Source organism: Bidens hawaiensis, unplaced genomic scaffold (genome assembly GCF_021521415.1).
Source record: "Bidens hawaiensis isolate Kalapana, Puna unplaced genomic scaffold, B.hawaiensis_p1.1 tig00070838_1, whole genome shotgun sequence".
Lineage (NCBI taxonomy): Eukaryota > Viridiplantae > Streptophyta > Magnoliopsida > Asterales > Asteraceae > Bidens > Bidens hawaiensis.
Window position 1 is genome coordinate 1 of NW_027502434.1, and position 18,648 is coordinate 18,648.

At 34.6% G+C, this 18,648-nt stretch overlaps 2 protein-coding genes across 2 annotated transcripts; one reads left to right on the forward strand and one right to left on the reverse strand.

Annotated features, from left to right (window-relative positions):
• Window positions 1-4,501: 4,501 nt before the first annotated feature.
• LOC143605703 (S-formylglutathione hydrolase-like) lies at window positions 4,502-7,656 on the forward strand. Its single transcript, XM_077081720.1, has 7 exons — window positions 4,502-4,688; window positions 5,685-5,802; window positions 5,943-5,990; window positions 6,098-6,294; window positions 6,381-6,479; window positions 7,128-7,193; window positions 7,273-7,656. The coding sequence occupies exons 1-7, from the start codon at window positions 4,539-4,541 to the stop codon at window positions 7,453-7,455; spliced, it is 861 nt and encodes a 286-aa protein (XP_076937835.1). The 5' UTR covers window positions 4,502-4,538; the 3' UTR covers window positions 7,456-7,656.
• A 428-nt stretch (window positions 7,657-8,084) lies between these two features.
• LOC143605704 (dioscorin DB3L-like) lies at window positions 8,085-9,781 on the reverse strand. Its single transcript, XM_077081721.1, has 4 exons — window positions 9,697-9,781; window positions 8,928-9,133; window positions 8,732-8,842; window positions 8,085-8,168 (listed from the first exon to the last, which is right to left on the reverse strand). Exons 1-4 carry the CDS (start codon window positions 9,779-9,781, stop codon window positions 8,085-8,087), a joined length of 486 nt encoding a protein of 161 aa, XP_076937836.1.
• Window positions 9,782-18,648: the final 8,867 nt, after the last annotated feature.

Sequence of the window (18,648 nt, forward strand, 5' to 3'; positions counted from 1 at the left end):
TGTGAGTGGTTATTAACGGAGTGTGGAGTAACAATCCGAAACTGATCAAACGAGAAGCTTGTAAGTTCTTCGCTAACCGGTTCAAAGAGTCTTTTGCAGCTAGACCCAACATGTCGTGCGCTGGTATCAATGTCTTTCTGAACAGTAGGTGGATTCTCTTATAAAACCTTTCTCGCCTTTAGAAATCAAAAAAGCGGTGTGGGAATGTGGTGATGGTCGGGCGCCAGGTCCGGATGGATTTAGTGTTGTTTTATTAAACGATATTGGGAGTTCTTCGGTCCTGATTTTACAAAGATTTTGCATCATTTTATGAATCGGTGACTATTTCTCGAGGTTGCAGTTCATATTTCATCTCTCTATTTCCCAAAGTCAACGACCCTTCCGGGCCTCTGGCTTCAAAGATTTCCGGCCTATAAATCTTATCGGCTCTATTAGCAAAGTGATCTCTTCGGTTCTTGCTAATAGGCTCAAGTTGGTTATTAGCTTGGTTATTTCGGATACATAATAGGTTTCTTAAAAGGCATAAACATTATTGATGGCCCATTGATTGTGAATGAGATAATTGCTTGGGCTAAGAAAAGTAATTCCAAAGTCTTGCTTTTCAAAATAGATTTTGAAAGGACTTCGACCACATCAATTGGGCGTTTATTGACTCTGTTCTTGAACAAATGAATTTCCCCTCCAAGTGGCGGGGTTGGGTTAGGGGTGTTTTGTCTTCAGCCAGATCATCATTTCTCGTCAATGGTTCGCCTTCTTTAGAATTTCAATTTCAAAGAGGTGTGAGACAAGGTGACCCAGTCTCTCGTTTTCTCTTTACTATCGGTATGATAGCTTTCTCCTACATGTTTAAAATGGAAAATGAGAGAGGTATTTTCGGGGTGTTTCTTTACCAAAAATGGTCATTCTATTTCGCACAATCTTTACGCTGATGACACGATTTTAGTGGGTGAATGGTCGAAGGAAAATGTGCTTAACATGGCCCGTTTGTTGAGATGTTTTCATTTAGTTTCGGGGCTACAAATAAATTACTCCAAATCTAATCATATGGGGGTAAAGATTACTCCTAAAGAGGTTTCGTCTTTAGCTAACCTGATGGGATGTAATCCTGGAGTTTTACCCTGCTCGTATTTGGGCCTTTTTAGAGGGGCTAATATGAACCGGATTTGCAATTGGAATTCGGTTGCGTAAACCTTTGATAAGAGAATTTCTCTTTGAAAAGGTCCACTTTATCGGTTGGAGGTAGATTAACTTTGATCAAGTCGGTTATGGAAACTCTCCCCATATATTTTTTTTCTCCCTCTTCAAAGCACCGAGCAACATTGTAGATCAATTAGAGGCGGAAAACGAGAAACTTTTTCTGGGGCCAATGAGGATAAAAAGAAAATTTGTTGGGTGAGTTGTAGCCTAGTTAAGACTCCCAAAGAGGCGGGGTGGTTTGGGTCTCGCCCTTTTTAGGGATGCTAACATAGTCTTCCTCACTAAGTGGTGGTGGAGATTCAAGAATGAATCGAATGCTCTTTGACGAAAGGTGATTTTAGCATTACATTCTTCTAACAGTTCGTGGCCTATTCTCCCTCACTCAAAAACCAGCCATGTACGTGGAATTCCATAGCTAGATTGGAAAATCAAGTTGCCTTTTCCAATCTTAATTTGGGGAGTCTTATCAAAGGGAAGACGGGGGTTGGAGATAAAACAAGGTTTTGGATTTATCCTTGGATGACTCAACATCCATTAAGAGTTATTTTTCCTAACCTTTTTTTAAAATGAAAAAATTTAAAGGGCGTGTTTGGTGATTTCTTGCTATGAGAGGAACGTCAACAACACGGTTTGGAAATGGCGATGGAAGAGAAAGAATTTGAACTGATGTGAATCGAGTGAACTCTCGAGCTATTTAAACTTGTTGCAACAACTCTCTTTAAGCAACAATCCAGAGCGTTGGATTTGGCATGGCAAACCTTCCGGAATTTTCTCGATATCCTCCATGAAAAAGATTTTGTTCAATAACTCAAATTTGGGTGTTTCGTTTACTTTTAAGGGGAATAGTTGGGTTCCTAAAAAAGTAAACATTCATACTTGGAAGGCGGAGATGTATAGACTAACGAACTCGTGGCTTTATCCAAAAGAAACATTGAGGTGGGCTCAGTGACTTGTAGATTATGTGGAGATTACGAAGAAACGAGTTATCATCTCCTCACTTTTTGTTATTTTGCCACATTAGTTTGACAATTTGTTAGCAATTGGTGTCACATTCCTCCCATCTTTGCTTTTTCGATGCGCGACTTGCTTCATTATTATGAAACTAACAATTTGGGGACTCAGAAAAACAAGGTTTTATACGGGATCATTCTCACAACGTGTTGGTGCATTTGGAAGACTTGAAACGAAGTCACCTTCTCAATAAAACGGCTTGCTTCGTCAAAACTGTGGAAGATATTAAATCCTTGGGATTTCATTGTATAAAAAATCGTTCGTCTTTCAAAAATTTGTTGTAGAAAGATTGATGTGATTTTATGCTGTAACCTTGTCTTCTTTTTTTCGGTTTCTATCTTCTTGCTAGTTGTTTTTAATGAAATTTGTTGTTCCAAAAATAAAAAACTTAACTTAAATACCATGGATGGATTGCATCAGCTAATAGGTAAGCGGATTTTTTTTAAAAAAATATCATAGTGTTGACGATAGGTAAAGGAGACGGTGGAGGCGGTCAGGACCAACATGGTTATAGCAGTGACAATGGTTGCCACTATTGTTACAATATTTGTAGGTGATGGCAATATAGACGGGGTTCATTAGGTCATGACAAATTTAAGCATGTTATAAGTTAATACTTTTATACGGGTGACTTATGGTTTCAACTAAATATGTTATTTGGCCAACAAAGTTTATCCAAATCAACATATTTAATTAAAAAGGGGTCACGATCAATGTGTACCATTTGGCTTTGGACATTGTCACATGGATAAACACCTAATGATATAAAAACTAAGCACACGATCAAAGAGAATGAAGTTTATTTGTAATAGATGTCTTGAGAGACAAACCCACTTTGCTAAAGAAAGTGTTGAAACGTGCCTATGTTTAATTTGAATAATAAAAATCTTGTATAATATTGTATGTTTTTAGTTCTAGTTCATGTTCTTGTATTGTTGATGAGATGTGGTTAATTGACGAATGGGCTTGAAGCTGAATAGCTGATGAGCATTTGATAGTTGATGAGTTTGGAGGCTGGGCTTAAAAAGTTTGTATTGCTGATTCGTTTTTTAATTTTTCTTCATATAAAGGAACTTAGGGCTGTTTTCTTACATTGAGGTTTTTAGAGAATGTTTAAGTGCATATCAATCTTGTTCTCTTTTATTGTTTTTGTTAGAACTTCACCTCCAACAATTTAGGGTTCACAGTTTTGTTTGGATTATGTTGTTTTCTCTATATTTTTTTGAACAAAGTCTTGTATCAGATGGTCATGATGATAATCTGAATTCTCTATATGAGTTGTTCGAGTTATTTAGTGCATATTAGTTGATCTTGTTTTTGTTTGTAGACATTCTTAGTTTAGAATAATAATCTTTAGATTTTAGATTTGTGAGAAACTCAAACGTAACGTGTAATATTTCGTTTGAAGTATTTAAAAACGTTTCATGTTAATACATAATACCAACAACCAAATCTATTAATAAAAGAAAAAGCATTTGAATGGAAGATTGGAAGAAGAAAACGATAAAAGAGAGTTTGTTAAAGGGATAAGTTTATAAGGGTAGTTGGTCAACAAGTAGACAACCTTACCATCCACTTTTCATATTTTATTTTAGCTTAGTTGGTTGTCTAATAACATAAGTAATCATGATGATTAAGGGCATTTTTTAGGGGTGTTTGGGATTGCTTATTTTAGCAACCTATAACTTATTAATTTTTTGAAACGTTTATAAAGTGTTTGGAATTGCTTTTTAATGTGAGGAATATGTAACTTATTAATTTATTGAAAAGTCACAAGGAGCTTTCATAAAGAATCCAAAACACCCAATCCTCTATCTCTATTTCTATGAATACACTAAAAACCACTATTTTATCTCAATTTTTTAAATTAAATAATATTTACTTTTATACAACTATCATTATTTTTTTCTCCTTCTTCCACTCACAACTAATCCATAAAAAACAAAGAACACACTCACGTATTTACGGAAGAGATGTCGTGAACGATGTAATAAAAACAACTTTACGATGGTTGTAAAGTTGGAACTTTGATTAACATAAATAATTTTGTTTATATTTAATTATTTTAGTGTCTATTTAATAATATTAATAAATCAATTGAAAGTGGCCATTCCTATTTTGATGAGATGGTAAATAATAAACATGTGAAATATAAAAAAAAAAAAAAAAAATTGATTTGAGAACGTTTGAAACATTGTTTTTAGTAGTTGAGAGCGTGTTATCTGCGGCAACAGTGACAAAAGATATAACCTGTGGTGCAAATCGAGCTTCATAAAATAATAAAACCCCATTTCACCTCACTCAAAACATTCACACTCATCCAAACAACGATGGCGGACACCAAACCCACTGAAACCAGCAGCATCAAAATGTTCGAAGGGTTCAACAGAAGATACAAACATTATTCTCCCACCTTGAATTGCTCCATGAACTTCCACATTTACTTCCCGCCATCAACTTCTCCGTCTCAAAAGTTCCCCGTAAGCTCATTGATTTATTATGTGTATGTTTATCGTCAATTGTGTTTTAATATTTTTATTTTTGAAACAGTTCGCGTTACGGATCGTTGTTGTTTTGATTTCGAGGGTTAGGGTTTTTAATTTGGGGTTTTATGTTCAATTTACTAATTTCTGTCACTTTCTTACGGTCAGATAGTTATATCTTGATTTCATACCTAATTGATTATTATTTGTTCACACATGTCTAGTAGTAGTACATTTTTATGCTGTGGTCCTTGTACCTTTGGTTTAGTTAGGGTTCTTGCAAGCTTTTAATTGAAAAATCATGTGGTCTGTATTCAAAGTCAACCTGTAGCAACGCAGTGTTTAATTCTTCGGTTATTTGATCTAATAAAGTATTAACCGTGCCTGTCCTTAATCGTGTTGTTGGTTTATTGAGTAATTTATCGGTTTTATTGAGTTTGTTTGGACTTGACTCTTGTTTATGTTGAAAGAATGTCGGTGATATCTTGGTTACTGGTCACATGGTAAAATATTGGTCATAATATCGCTACCGATAATAGTGGTGATATTGAAGCGATATTTGACCGATATATCACCAATTTTCCCGATATCACTGTTTAAGTCTTAGTTATTCATTTTTAGTTTTCAATTTTAGTGTTTTAAGTCTTAATCAGTTCCTACTTGCTACGATTGTTAGTGTTTTGCAAGTTGCAAATGGTTAATTTGTTAATGGTAGGAGAGTATACTGAATTATTAGTTTTAAATTGCTATATATATGAATTTTACATGATATTAAGATATTAAACTTACTGATATCCCATTGTGATAACTGATATCTCAGATATCGGTCGTTGACCGATATCCGATATTTTTCTGCATTAACTGCTTAGGTCTAAATTATCAACTTGTGATAAAATGTTTATAAAGTTGGAAGCTTCATTATGTCTTTAAATACGTGTTTCTTAAGTTCTTTTGGTAAACGGGGTCTAACTTCTATATTTGATTACATGTTAGGTACTATACTGGCTCTCGGGCCTTACTTGCACTGATGAGAACTTCATAATCAAGTCCGGTGCACAACGAGTTGCTTCAACTGAAGGCGTTGCTTTGGTTGTTCCAGATACATCTCCAAGTAAGCGAGCCGAGCCTTGTTTCAATTTGAAACCTTTTTCATATACTTACCTTTCAATTCAAAGTTTAAAACTTAATTTTATCAACCACTCATTTATTTGTATGTGTACATTACTGACCGGATTTCTCTTTCTCATACAGGAGGCCTGAATGTGGAGGGTGAATCGGACAGCTATGATTTTGGTGTTGGTACGTTACAGGAAAACATAAATCGCACTTCTTGGATTGACTTTTTAGATACTTCAAATAAATACATACCTACGAGAGTAGTTATATCTGACAGTTAAATAAATCAGGTGCTGGATTTTATCTTAACGCTACTGTGGAAAAGTGGAAGAACTGGCGGATGTATGATTATGTAGTAAAGGAACTCCCGCAACTTCTGAATGATAACTTTCCTCAACTTGATACTTCACGGGCATCCATAACTGGTCACTCGATGGGTGGACATGGAGCACTTACAATCTATTTGAAGAATCTTGACAAATACAAGGTAATTCTTTATGTTATTCAAAATAATTACTGAAACTTGTATAATATACTAATCCATTTTTCAAATCTGAATTTGGCTTTTTACAGTCGGTGTCAGCATTTTCGCCTATTGTAAATCCTATTAATTGTCCATGGGGACAGAAGGCGTTTACAAACTATTTGGGTGACGACACGTCTGCATGGGAGGTATACTTTTAATTTTAATGTTTGATAATTACGAAACAGGTAGGCATGTAAACGAACAGAAAGAACATGAACGAATCATGTTCTTGTTCATTTTTTATTTTAACTGAACAAGCGATCGAACACGAACAATTAAACGAACATGTTTTCTTGTTCATGATCATTCATTAAGAAAACGAACATATACATGTTCGTTCGTTAACAGTATAAACTTACAGTTCATAACTTAAACGAAGGAACATAACTGAACTAAAACTAGTTGAAGGTAATATGAAGAACAACGTGTTGGGCCTATAAAGTTATTAAATCTGGACTAGTTGTAATGGGCCAAAAAGTTTTAAACGAATGTTTTAACAACTTAAGCAAACGCAAACTAATGAACATATATGGACGTAAACAAATGGACATAAAAATTTAAATGAATGAATGTTCATGAACATAAATGAACGAACGTGACATATGCTCATGTTCGTTTGTTCAACTAAATGAACAATTATTTTGTTCATGTTTGTTTTTTTTAAACAAATAATCATAACCGAACTTCCTGCTGGATGGTTCACGGACTGCTCACAGAATGCGCGGTTCGCTTACAGGCCTGGGAGCACGTGCTCATAAGTCCTAACTATAACATTACTATAACTCATTATGCAGGAATATGATGCCACCTGTCTGATATCTAAGTATAATGATGTTGCAGCTACAATCTTGATTGACCAGGTAAAACAGACAGTTTTTATTAAATGTTTGGATATGTTTTAGAATATCATATATTTGTTTTATATTCAATCATGTGTAGGGTGATGCTGATAAGTTTTTGCATGAAAATCAACTATTGCCACAAAAGTTTGATGAGGCATGTAGGAACGCAAAAGCTCCACTCTTGTTGCGTATGCAGCCTGGTTATGATCACTCTTACTATTTCATAGCTTCTTTCATAGACGATCACATTCGTCACCATGCTCAAGCTCTTAATCTGTAAGCTTGCTTTTAAAGCATGTTTTATGAGTATGGTACCTTAAGAACTCCTAAGGACTTGTCGGGTGGTGGGAGTGTTTCATCTTGTTTTTAGTTTGAATCAGATGAAAATGCATGTTTTTAGCATTATGCATCAGAGTTGTGAACTAGTGTGATGTTTTGTTTTTAATGCATGTTATAATGATGAGACTTGAGCTTTCTTAGAGATGGTGGTTTATTATGTTGGTAGGTCAAGGGTGGGGAATTGCAGAATTTGAGTTGGGAAGAGTTATGGACGCTGCTTGGATGTGCATTATAATTGCTTGTCTGTTATGCTTATATATGTGTGCCCATTGTTGTCTGAAATCTTCCAAATCCAACTTTATGGTATGGAACTTTGGAAATCGGTAAATCAGTAAGCATTTAGTTTGATATCTGGTTTAGTTTTAAAACATTGACTCAAGTCTCAGTATAAACCAATGCGTGGTTGAGAGTTGAGACTAGCTCACTTGGTAGAGGCTCTTGCGTCTTAGCGACGTAAATATAGGAGTTTTGGGGGATTTTAGCTGACAATAGGAGAAAACATGATTCTACATTTTTATACCGTACAGAAATTAATAAGATGACATTTAAAAACGTATTTCATGAATGAGTCTACTCTTTTTCGTCAAGTGAATCAAATTTCCAAGTTGATCTTCCTCCTAGTTGTTGAATTGGCCTAGCATTTTCTTGATATTCCTAAAAGAAAACCAAGTAAACAATGGAAAATTTGATTAAAATATATGAAATTGATGAAACTAATTATGTATCTATGAAAACATTATATTAATATGATTGATTGCTTTAATTTCAATTTAAAAAAGAAAAACAAAACATAACTGTGAATCAATGCTTACACGTTGATGTGTCCCTTAAGCAGTTTGATTTGGCCCTTTGAAATTGATCTAACCTTTTCTTGAATTGTCCAAATAACATCCTCCGTGCATGGTGGTGTAGTAAAGGAACCAATATATCTATAATTCCTTTTGCTACCATGCCTTATACTGCTTGCACTTACATTTCCCAAATGAATTTCTTCGTTTGCACCAAGCTTTTGGATCTTCTCTGTTAGCTGCGTACGTAAATGAAACAAGTTATGGCACGTGTTAGAGATCTAGAGAAAGGGAGAGAAAGGAGAGTCGATACACTTCCAAGAAAGTTAAGTGGTTTTTCCATACACAAAAACTTTTAGTGATTTTAGATTAACGTGAAGTTTTCCTCTTCAGTTCATTATGTTCCGTCAATCACAAGTTTAAACACACATACTTCTTCCCATCGATAGTGTGTTCCGAAGGCGTGTGCCAATGACATTGAATTAGCTTGTATTTTGAACCATTCACTTCCATTCCTCCTGCATCTCCTAGCCATTCAACCTTAAAAATTAATTAAAAAATAAACAATATTTATAATGATGGCAAATTAATCATAATGCATGCAAAGATATCGAGCTGAGCTTACACCAATATTATTATATCCATTGACAAGTCTGGCTGGCGCGTCGATATAAACCAGCCTTAAGGTGCCTGATTTAACTTGTGCCTGTTTGACATCGATATTAATCGGAGACTGTGATTTTCCATCTGCACAATTTTTCCACTCGGGGCTAAGACTTCCCCAATTCTTTGGGCCACTCGGAGACCCTTGTAAGTAGTGTAATTGCTCACCTGTTGAATAATTTACGGTATTTACGATACTTTAACAAGGGTTGTACCATACGTACCCCCTTCCTCTCCCATCAACATATTAAAGGTCATCAAATTATTAATTTCGTCAGAGCCGATGTCGAGCCCTGGAACTCTAACGACCTTTAAAAAGTACATAAAAATAAACTTTAGTTGTAAATAAATAAAGTTTAATAAAAAATAACTAATAACTGTACGACAGCTGTCGTCGGCCCTTGTACAAATGGATGTATGAGTAAAGTAACTAACATTCAATGTCACTAGATGACACCGGCCTTGTCTTTTCCAACTACCGTCATTGGTGAGTTTAGAAGGTCTTTAGCATACGATATGAGATCATATTGTAGACGGCTGTGCGTATAGATGATCCCCTATAGATATTATATACAAAATATGTAACTAAATTAAGAATTAACCTTTGTTTTTTCTTTCTCCTCGTCACACTAATTTCCGATTAATTAGTTACAAACATGTGATTACATCCAAATTAATTAAGAAAATAACATAAACTAGCTGCTATTTATTCTTTAAAGTAAATTACCTACCTTTTGTAATCGGTTGCATCCCCCTAGATGGAGGTCTATTCGAAACTTTCTTAGGATTATCAGCTAAGGTTACTGGGTATGCCATTCTTTGATGTTCCGAGCAACTGAAGACGAGGGAGCCTAGAAGATCGATCGAGCAAGAACACATAACATCTTACTATTTACAACATATATATCAATTACGATCGATCATATTTACCTGCTTCACTGGGTGCATAACCGTTGCAAATTAAGATGGATTGTGATGATATGATCACAAGACATTTGAAGATAAGTGGTGATAGATTTGGATTTGACATGGATACTTAATTTTGTTTTCCTGAATGATTATGTTATGTCAACAATTTAGAAAAATATAGTGAGAAAGAGTTTTGTGTAATTATTATCTTACAGCTAATTAATGGTTATTATCAATTGAGTGTTATAACAGTTATGTTTTATAAGCTACACGAGTAATTAAATTTGTTACCAAACCCAATTATTTTAGCTCTATGATTTCATTTCAGTCGTGTCCCATTTAAAAGATAATAGTTTTTTTTCTTTTTTATTAACTGGCAATATTTTAACACCTAAAATTCCATCTTATTTTGCATTTGTATGAATTTAAACATACTACCATATTTTTGGAGGAAAACACCGTATCACTATACTAGTGGAATCGATCATGAGTTCTAAAAGATATTAAGTAATTTTTTAGTTTATTGTCGTAAAAGTTATATCCAAAAGTTTAATGCTAGTTATTAATTTAAACTTTTAGAAGACATCCTCTATGTATGTGTTTTAAGCTTAAAGCAAAACCATCATCAATCCAAGATGCTAAATGCACCTAAAAACAGGTCTAGAGTTCAGGTAATGACTCTCGATATCTCATAGAATAGTAATCAACTTTCAAAAGTGTTCCAATTATGTCACTCATGTATATTTTTCCTAAATCGGGTCACTAAATCTTCAAATAAAGTCTCACCGATTTTTTTTGTGCGTCAAGGAAGAAACGAAGGATAAGATATGGGGGTCGGAATTTACAATATATGTAGATAAATTTAGAAAATTTTAAAAAACATTAATTATATTAAAATTCAAAAAAAAATTCACTTCGCCACTCAACGTCAACATAAAAAAAAAGATAAAAAAGATTTTCTATATGAATCAAAAAAGAGAATATATTAAAAAAACATGTTAAAACCTTTAATTTAATAAAATATAAAAGCTGGGTGAGTTAATTGAAACATTTTTTAAAGTTGAGTAAAATAATTGAAACACTTTTAAAACTTAGTTATTATTATATGAAATTACCCATTCTTTTAATCATTAGTTAAACATTCAAATAAAAGAATCATACTTACAATATTAGTTTATATAAAAATATCTTAACATTACAAAAACATTAGTCGCTTTTACAAACATACTTAAATTACCGACATGTTCAATATCTATATAAAAGCAAGAATGTACATGGAAATAAACCAACCGTCGGTTTTTTCTACAGTTTCAGCTATTGCATGTAGTTGACTATATTTGTAGCAATGGTACTTGTCTCTACACATGCTAAACCGTAAACCATAAACATCATAAGCTGAATGTCTCGTAACTAGCTCATTCTTTGGCTACCGGAATGAAAGATGACCCACAAACCAACCGGTAATCAGCTACAAAAAGAAAGTAATAGTCTTATAGATCACTCATAAATAACATAAAAATGTGATGACAGATGGAGACAACATGATTTTAAGATTATACTATAAAGAAATTTTTATTATAAACACGTATATATTTACAATTTTCTTGAATGAGTGTAGCTAGCTACTCTGTTACGTCTGGTAAATCGAATTTCCAAATTCGTCTTTCTCCAAGTTGTTGAACTGGCCTTGCATTTTCTCAAAATTCCTAAAACATAACCAAGCAAGAATAGGTAAAAAGTTGGACGATTGATTAAAAAGATGAAGTTAGTTATTATTTATAATAAAAGTAAATATAATAACAACAATCATTTTTGTAATTTATTATCTGACATACTGTATCTTTACAATTCAAACTAGGGGTGAGCAATAATCGTATCGTTAACCAAAACCGAACCAAAAATACCGAAAACTGAATTAACCGAAATTAACCGAACCGCGCCGCACCGAAGTCTTCATTTTTTTTTTTCATATTCTCCGGCCTTTTTTCCTCTGTTTCATGTATTATATGTATCAATTGTTTAATACTCTCATCTTCATGTATATATATCTCCATTTCATGTACTAATACCTCAATTTCATATATTTATACCTTCATTTAATGTATTTAAGCATCATTTCATGTAATTGCAAAATTTTAGACCAAGTTTGATATCGGTTATTAACCGATAACTGATCGGTTCGGTTCAGTTAATGCTAATAACCGAACCGTGCACACCCCTAATTCAAACCATCGAACTAAATTTAATAAATTACAGAAATAATTTATTTAATCAAATACAATTAATTACAAAAACCTGTCTCTCATGTTATTAAGGGGCATTTCGGTCCTTATAGCAAAAAGATAATTTTAACGTTCGTTGACCAAAGTACTCCAACATGCATGTTCCAAAATTGAAACCGTATAATCTAAACCTATAATTGGAAAAACTTAATACCAAAAGGTGATATTTTTGGTAAAAATCACAAAGACCATTTATGTAGTTAACTCTAATAAGTAATGTGTTATAATATATAAGGACGACAAAATGTTTGGGATTCCTTATACCTTATTTAAGCATAAGGTTAGGGCTGTAAACGAGCCGAGTCGAGTCGAGCTAGAGTGTGCTCGAGCTCGAGCTCGAACTTAATTGAGCTGGCTCAAGCTCGGCTCGTTTTTTTTATCGAGATGAAAAATCAAGCTCGAGCTCGGCTCGTTTAAAGTTCGAGCCGAGCTCGAGCTCGTCGAGCTGGGCTTCTTTAATTTTTTTAAATTTTTTTATTTTATATTTTTAAATTTTGATTTATAAAATACAAACAAATATAATTTTAACATACATATTATATAAAAATTTTAAATTAGAGAATTTATAAATTTATATTTTTTATTTTCGTTTTTCTTTTATAAGGTTTTAGGTATCGAGTGACATAATATATGTATAATTTTTATTTATTTATTTTTTGGTATTATATTATTACATATAGATATTAAAATTAAGGGTTTAATCTAAATGAGCCAACGAGCCGAGCTAACGAGTCGAGCCAAGACCAAGCCACGAGCCGAGCTGACCCTGGCTCGAGCTCGGCTCGTCTCGTTTAGAAATCGAGCCGAGTCGAGTCGAGCTCATTTAGAATCGAGCTTTTTCGAGCCGAGCTTTTTTCGAACGAGCCGCGAGCCACGAGCTTTTTGAACAGCCCTACATAATGTATAAGTTACAATGTTGTAACTTATACCTTATACACTCATTAAACCCAACTTTCCAAAACACCTTATAACTTATAACCCATAAGTTATAAGCTATAAGGAGCAAAAATAAGGAATCCCCAACAGCCCCTTAGCCCGCGGACTAGAATAGAGCCGACACATTTACATGTGTAACTATTTGATTGGTTATTTCGTGACCCCGTAAAGTTAAGCCTCCTATAGTTGGTTCCACTTGACGATTTTTAATTGGTTCCTTTTCGAGTCGCCTATTTTACGTCCTGTGAAATTGAATGCCTACATTTCTAATATTAACATGTTGGGTCAACATGCCTATTCTCACGATTCCCCTAATAAAGTAATAATAGTAATACAATTAGCTAACTTCAATTTCAAGTAAAAGAAACCGTAATTTGTGAACCATTGCTTACACGTTGATGACTTCCCTTAAGTAGTTTGATTTGATCCTGTGAAATCGATCTCACTTTTTCTTCAATTGTCCAAATAATACCCTCCGTGCATGGAGGAGTAGTAAAGGAACCAATCTATAATATATATAAATGAAGACATAAAAATCCTATGTGTCGCGATGTAGTCGCTCCCTCTTTTTTTTGGAGTCACCAGATTTGCTTGATTTTTAAATGGAGGCTTCTCATGCATTTGACCCGAATTCATGGTTATGGATCTTACCAAACACAGATATTCCTTAAACGGGTTATAACATCTCATTAAATAAAAAATTATTCTCACCAAATTATTGATGTAAAAATCTATAAAATAGGATATAATAAAAATTAATATCTTATTTATTTTAAAAAAAGATATATATATTATTTAAATTAAAAAACCAATTTGATAGTAAAAAAATAAACGGGTCTTGAGTCTCATCAACCCATAAGTATATTATTAACTTTTATAAATATTATTTATAATTAAATAAACCAATTTATAGTAACAAAAATAAACGGGTATTGGGTCTCATCAAAACCATATAGCTTTTAAACCGGGCTATAACATCTCATTTATTTGTGAAACAATTTATCATCAAACCACAAGTATATTATTAACTTTCATACAATAAAAAATATAAATTAAAAATAAAAATAAAAATATTAGAACAAACAATATAAAACAACCCCCATAATACGGGGGATAAAAACTAGTATATCTATAATTCCTTTTGCTACCATCTTTAATACTATTTGCACTTATTTCTCCAAAACAATTTCTCCGTTTGTATCAAGTACATCGATCTTCTCTGTCAGCTGCGCATGAAAATTAATCAACTTATGGGGGATGAAGAAAACTATTGATCGTGTGAATGATCTATACAGAATTATTATATATGGACATGTTCATCTCAGAACAATTAGTATGATGAGAACTGAAGGAAACACATAAGCAATTAAGCACGTATTCTTTTGATGAATATGGTAAAATCTAAAAATATGTTTACCTTCCCTCTTGCCCACTATTTCTTTGATTTTATCTCCTATAATTTATTTTCAAAAGTATAAAAAGTGCACATATATGCGCACACACACATAGTGTATGTGCACATATGCTTTTAGATAACAAGCTATAAACGTCATATTTAAAAAAAAAATACTAAACGTATTGAAAGTTCTATATGCAAATTAATATAACAGCTTGTGTAAAGGTTAGAGTGGTTATCGCAGTTTTCAACACAGTAGTGTTTTTTGAAACGAACACAAGAGACTAAGAGAGGGGTTACATTTCCAATAAAAGGATCCGGTGCACCAATGTTCTGAAGAATACCAACTACTGCCTTTTGTCCCTTGTCATTTGAATGAACCAAATGTAGTTCTGCATCAAACCTGTAAAAACATCACTACAAACCTTGTTGAAAGTAGGAACCAAATTTTAATTTTAAGTACATTTTGATATGTCAATAAAACTTATTTATCTAAGATAGATAAAACCCACACAACTTAATTGTATTTGTTAACATATATACGTTATATACAACACTTCTTACAAATTAAACACATACATACTTCTTCCTATTGATAGTGTGTTCCGAAGGCGTGTGCCAATGACATTGAATTAGTTTGTATTTTGAACCATTCACTTCTATTCCTCCCGCATCTCCTTGCCATACAACCTTTAAACAAAAGATAACAATAACAATTTTAACAAGAAAACTGATAATATGATGATGAATTAATATAATCATAACGCGTGCAATAATATCGGTTGAGCTTACACCAATATTATTAACTCCATTGATAAGTAGGGCCGGTGCATCCAGGTAAGCACGTTTCAAGTCACCTGGTGTATCTTGCGCGCTTTTGACATCTATATTAATCGGAGACTGTGATTTTCCATCTGCACAAATCTTCCATTCCGACTTAATACTTCCCCAATTCTTTGGGCCAAGTGGAGCCCCGTCTACATGGTTGAATTCCTCCTTGTTGGATTTAATGGTCGGTTCGGGTCAAGTCAACGCGACCGACCCGAATGTGACCCGGTATGAGTTACACCGGGGGTAACGAAATTTCAACCCACTTAAATGTTTACGTTAACTGGGCCCGACACACTCATTTGAGAAGATAAGTTGGTGGATTAAGGCTTTGGGTTAACAATTGGGCTTAAAGCCCAATGGGGTTTAATTGTTAAACCCTAATACCTTTCCTATAAATAGATAAAGTTTATTCTAATTATGGTAACAATAAAAAAACTATCTAACCCTAGCTGCCACCCTTTTCTGGCGCCGGTTTTCCGGCAACCCTTTTCGGCCGTCTGATGTTCCGACAGCCGCCGATAGACCACCATCGGAGTTCCATTAGAGCTACAGGACCTCCGCTGCCGCTATTCGCCGCCACATCAACCTATAAGCAATTCTCGTTTTTCAGGCGGGTCTCCGACGCACCATTTGCTCCAGTAGCAGCTGCTGTTCGGGTTTGTGTTGGTGTTTGAGCTGTTGCCGGACTAGTTTGCTGCCAGATCTACACCAAACCATCATCGGAAAGGTCACTAGAATCCGCCGCCGCCGCTGCCGGATTAGATCGGAGATCTCGTTTGATTGTGTGTGTCATTTCTAGCTTCTTTCGTTAGCCTTTGGTGTCTTCCCGGTTTCGATAACCGAGGTATATCGACAAACTAATCTATGGTTGTTTATTATTGTTTAAATCGTACTCGTATAAAATTGTAATCGGATCCGGGTTTTGGGTTTCGGTTTTTGGTTCGTGTTAATCGTTTATATTCCGCTGCGTTTTTATAACTCGTTTATATGTTTGTTTATTAATATTGATTAATAACTATTAAAACGAATTATTAACTAAAACGGGTTTAAAAACACTTGACCGTTTTCGTTCCGAACCACCGTTGAAACCCAACAGTGGTATCAGAGCCGCGGTTACAACGTACGAGTCGATTCCGGTTCGTTTAAAACCGGATCTACATTAAACTTTAAATCGTTTAAAGTTTATAGATCTAGATTTATTTTCGGGTGATTTTGAGTTGGTCAAAGTTTTGTTTATTTTATTTGACCAAGTCAAAACGACCCGAAATTCGTTTATTTTGAATATGTAAATCCGGCCTCGACCTATGTTTGTTTGGTTGTGTTTGATTGTTGAGCTTGTTTTGGCCATATGGTTGGTTCAAAAGTTGTAGACGGTTATTATTTATTTTTCGGTTTTCTTTTTGCCATAAAGATGGTTCAAATTTGTAATAGGGCAAATAATTGTTAGTTTATAAATTTGTAATTAAGAAGACGCGAAGATAACCGAGGACGCGCTCAAGGATTTCTTGGAGTTAGTGGGAGTTCGGGCAAGATGACGGGATGCACGAAGAAGTCCATCCTTGTGGTTGTTTTGTGTTGTGAACCCCTTGACCCGATCGGTCTCCCTAATTGGCTCTAGCGAGACTGATCACCTTTTGGCCATAAGGATTTACATATTATTATTATTATTTGCTATTGTGATTGCTTTGATTGATTATAATAGGATTATAATATCACCGATCTAATACCAAATAAATTTGAAAATAAACATTTTATTAACCAATTATGTTTTGCAAATTAAAATCGTATTGATTTCCAAAACTAATAACTTAATAGATTTTCTATTAACTTAAAATTTGTTAGTCATATCGCGACAAACTTAGTTTTTAATAGGTTATTTAAAACTAAGTGTCCTGAGAGATGAAATGGTTCATCAATTCGTCCCGTTAATAAATACAGTAAAAATTGACTTTTACTCTATTTGGTAATTTTAAAATTAATCCCAATTTAAAACCAATAGTTTATGCCAATCCTATTACAAGTCACACTTGAGGCATACTGCGAAATTTCGAGTGTTTGGAGCTACAGCACCACACTTGTTTTCTAGCCTATCCCATCAAAGGTGAAATCGTTTCGTTGACCCATCCGACCCTTTCACAAGTCACGGTACTAGGACAACAATTACTTTACTCTCCTATTACGTGCTAAAGCTGTCTGGAGACTTAAAGTGGGCAAAGATGAGGCTAAACGTATCTATATAGACAATCGTTGTCTCTATAGGCCTCATAACCGAGAGTTGTGCTCTATTCACAATTGGCAATCGTTGTCAGTCTGCCTAACCACTTATTAATATTGTGTGCTACAGCTGCCTTTAATAACTGGAAGCCGGATTCTCATACTCCTAATTAATTAATGTTATTGGGTAATTAATAATAGGACTACAACGTCGAAAATATTAATTAAATTTACTTTTGCTTAATTAATCAGATGTCGTCAAACGAAATCTCACCCTACGCCCTTAAGACTATCCTTGAGAAGGATAAAATGAACAGTACCAACTTCATCGAATGGCACCGCAACTTAAGACTTGTTCTCACCATGGCAAAGCGCCTGTATGTTCTCGATGGACCTGTTCCAACCGAGCCTGAAAACAACACAGCCGCTGCATGAAAAGTTCTTGACAAGCATAAGGATGACTCGGCTGAGGTCTCCTGTATTATGCTAACCACCATGACTTCTGAGCTTGCTAAAGGCTTTGAAGACTTTGGTGCCTATGAGATGCTTGAGCAACTCAAGGGCATGTTCCAGAAACAAGCCCGTCAAGAACGTTTCGACACCATGAAACAACTCATCAGTTGCAAGATGGAAGAAGGGTCTCCCGTCAGTGCGCATGTTCTTAAGATGAAGGGGCACATCGATCAGCTCAAAAAACTTGATTATCCCATGCCCGATGAGATGGCATCTGATTTCATCCTCAACTCTCTCCCCAACTCATACGACCAGTTCGTAATGAATTTCAACATGAATGGTTGGGTGAAGACAGTGCCGGAGCTTCATAACATGCTCAAGACGGCTGAGATGAACATTCCTTCTAGGACCAATCAAGTTCTGATGATTCGATCTGCTGGTGTCAAGAAGCCAAAACCAAAGAATCGAGGTTTTAGGGGAAAAGGCAAGAAGAAAGTTACTGTTGCTGCCAAGGTTGCCACCAACACTAACAAGATAGTTGCAAAGCCAAATTCGCCGCCCTTTGAGGAGCGCAAGTGCTACAGATGCAACCAAATGGGGAACTGGATGAAAAACTGCCCCGAATACCTTGCTGAGATCAAGAAGAAGAGAGCCAATGGTGA

Bases quoted from the DNA above. Each gene is read 5' to 3' on its own strand.
- LOC143605703 (XM_077081720.1), top strand. From the start codon at position 4,539: ATGGCGGACACCAAACCCACTGAAACCAGCAGCATCAAAATGTTCGAA. The intron at 6,295-6,380 runs GTAATTCTTTAT...GGCTTTTTACAG, and splicing joins AGAATCTTGACAAATACAAG to TCGGTGTCAGCATTTTCGCC. The intron at 7,194-7,272 runs GTAAAACAGACA...AATCATGTGTAG, and splicing joins CTACAATCTTGATTGACCAG to GGTGATGCTGATAAGTTTTT.
- LOC143605704 (XM_077081721.1), bottom strand. From the start codon at position 9,781: ATGGCATACCCAGTAACCTTAGCTGATAATCCTAAGAAAGTTTCGAAT. The intron at 9,134-9,696 runs GTAGGTAATTTA...ATTATTCAACAG, and splicing joins GATGCAACCGATTACAAAAG to GTGAGCAATTACACTACTTA. The intron at 8,843-8,927 runs GTAAGCTCAGCT...TTAATTTTTAAG, and splicing joins ATGGATATAATAATATTGGT to GTTGAATGGCTAGGAGATGC.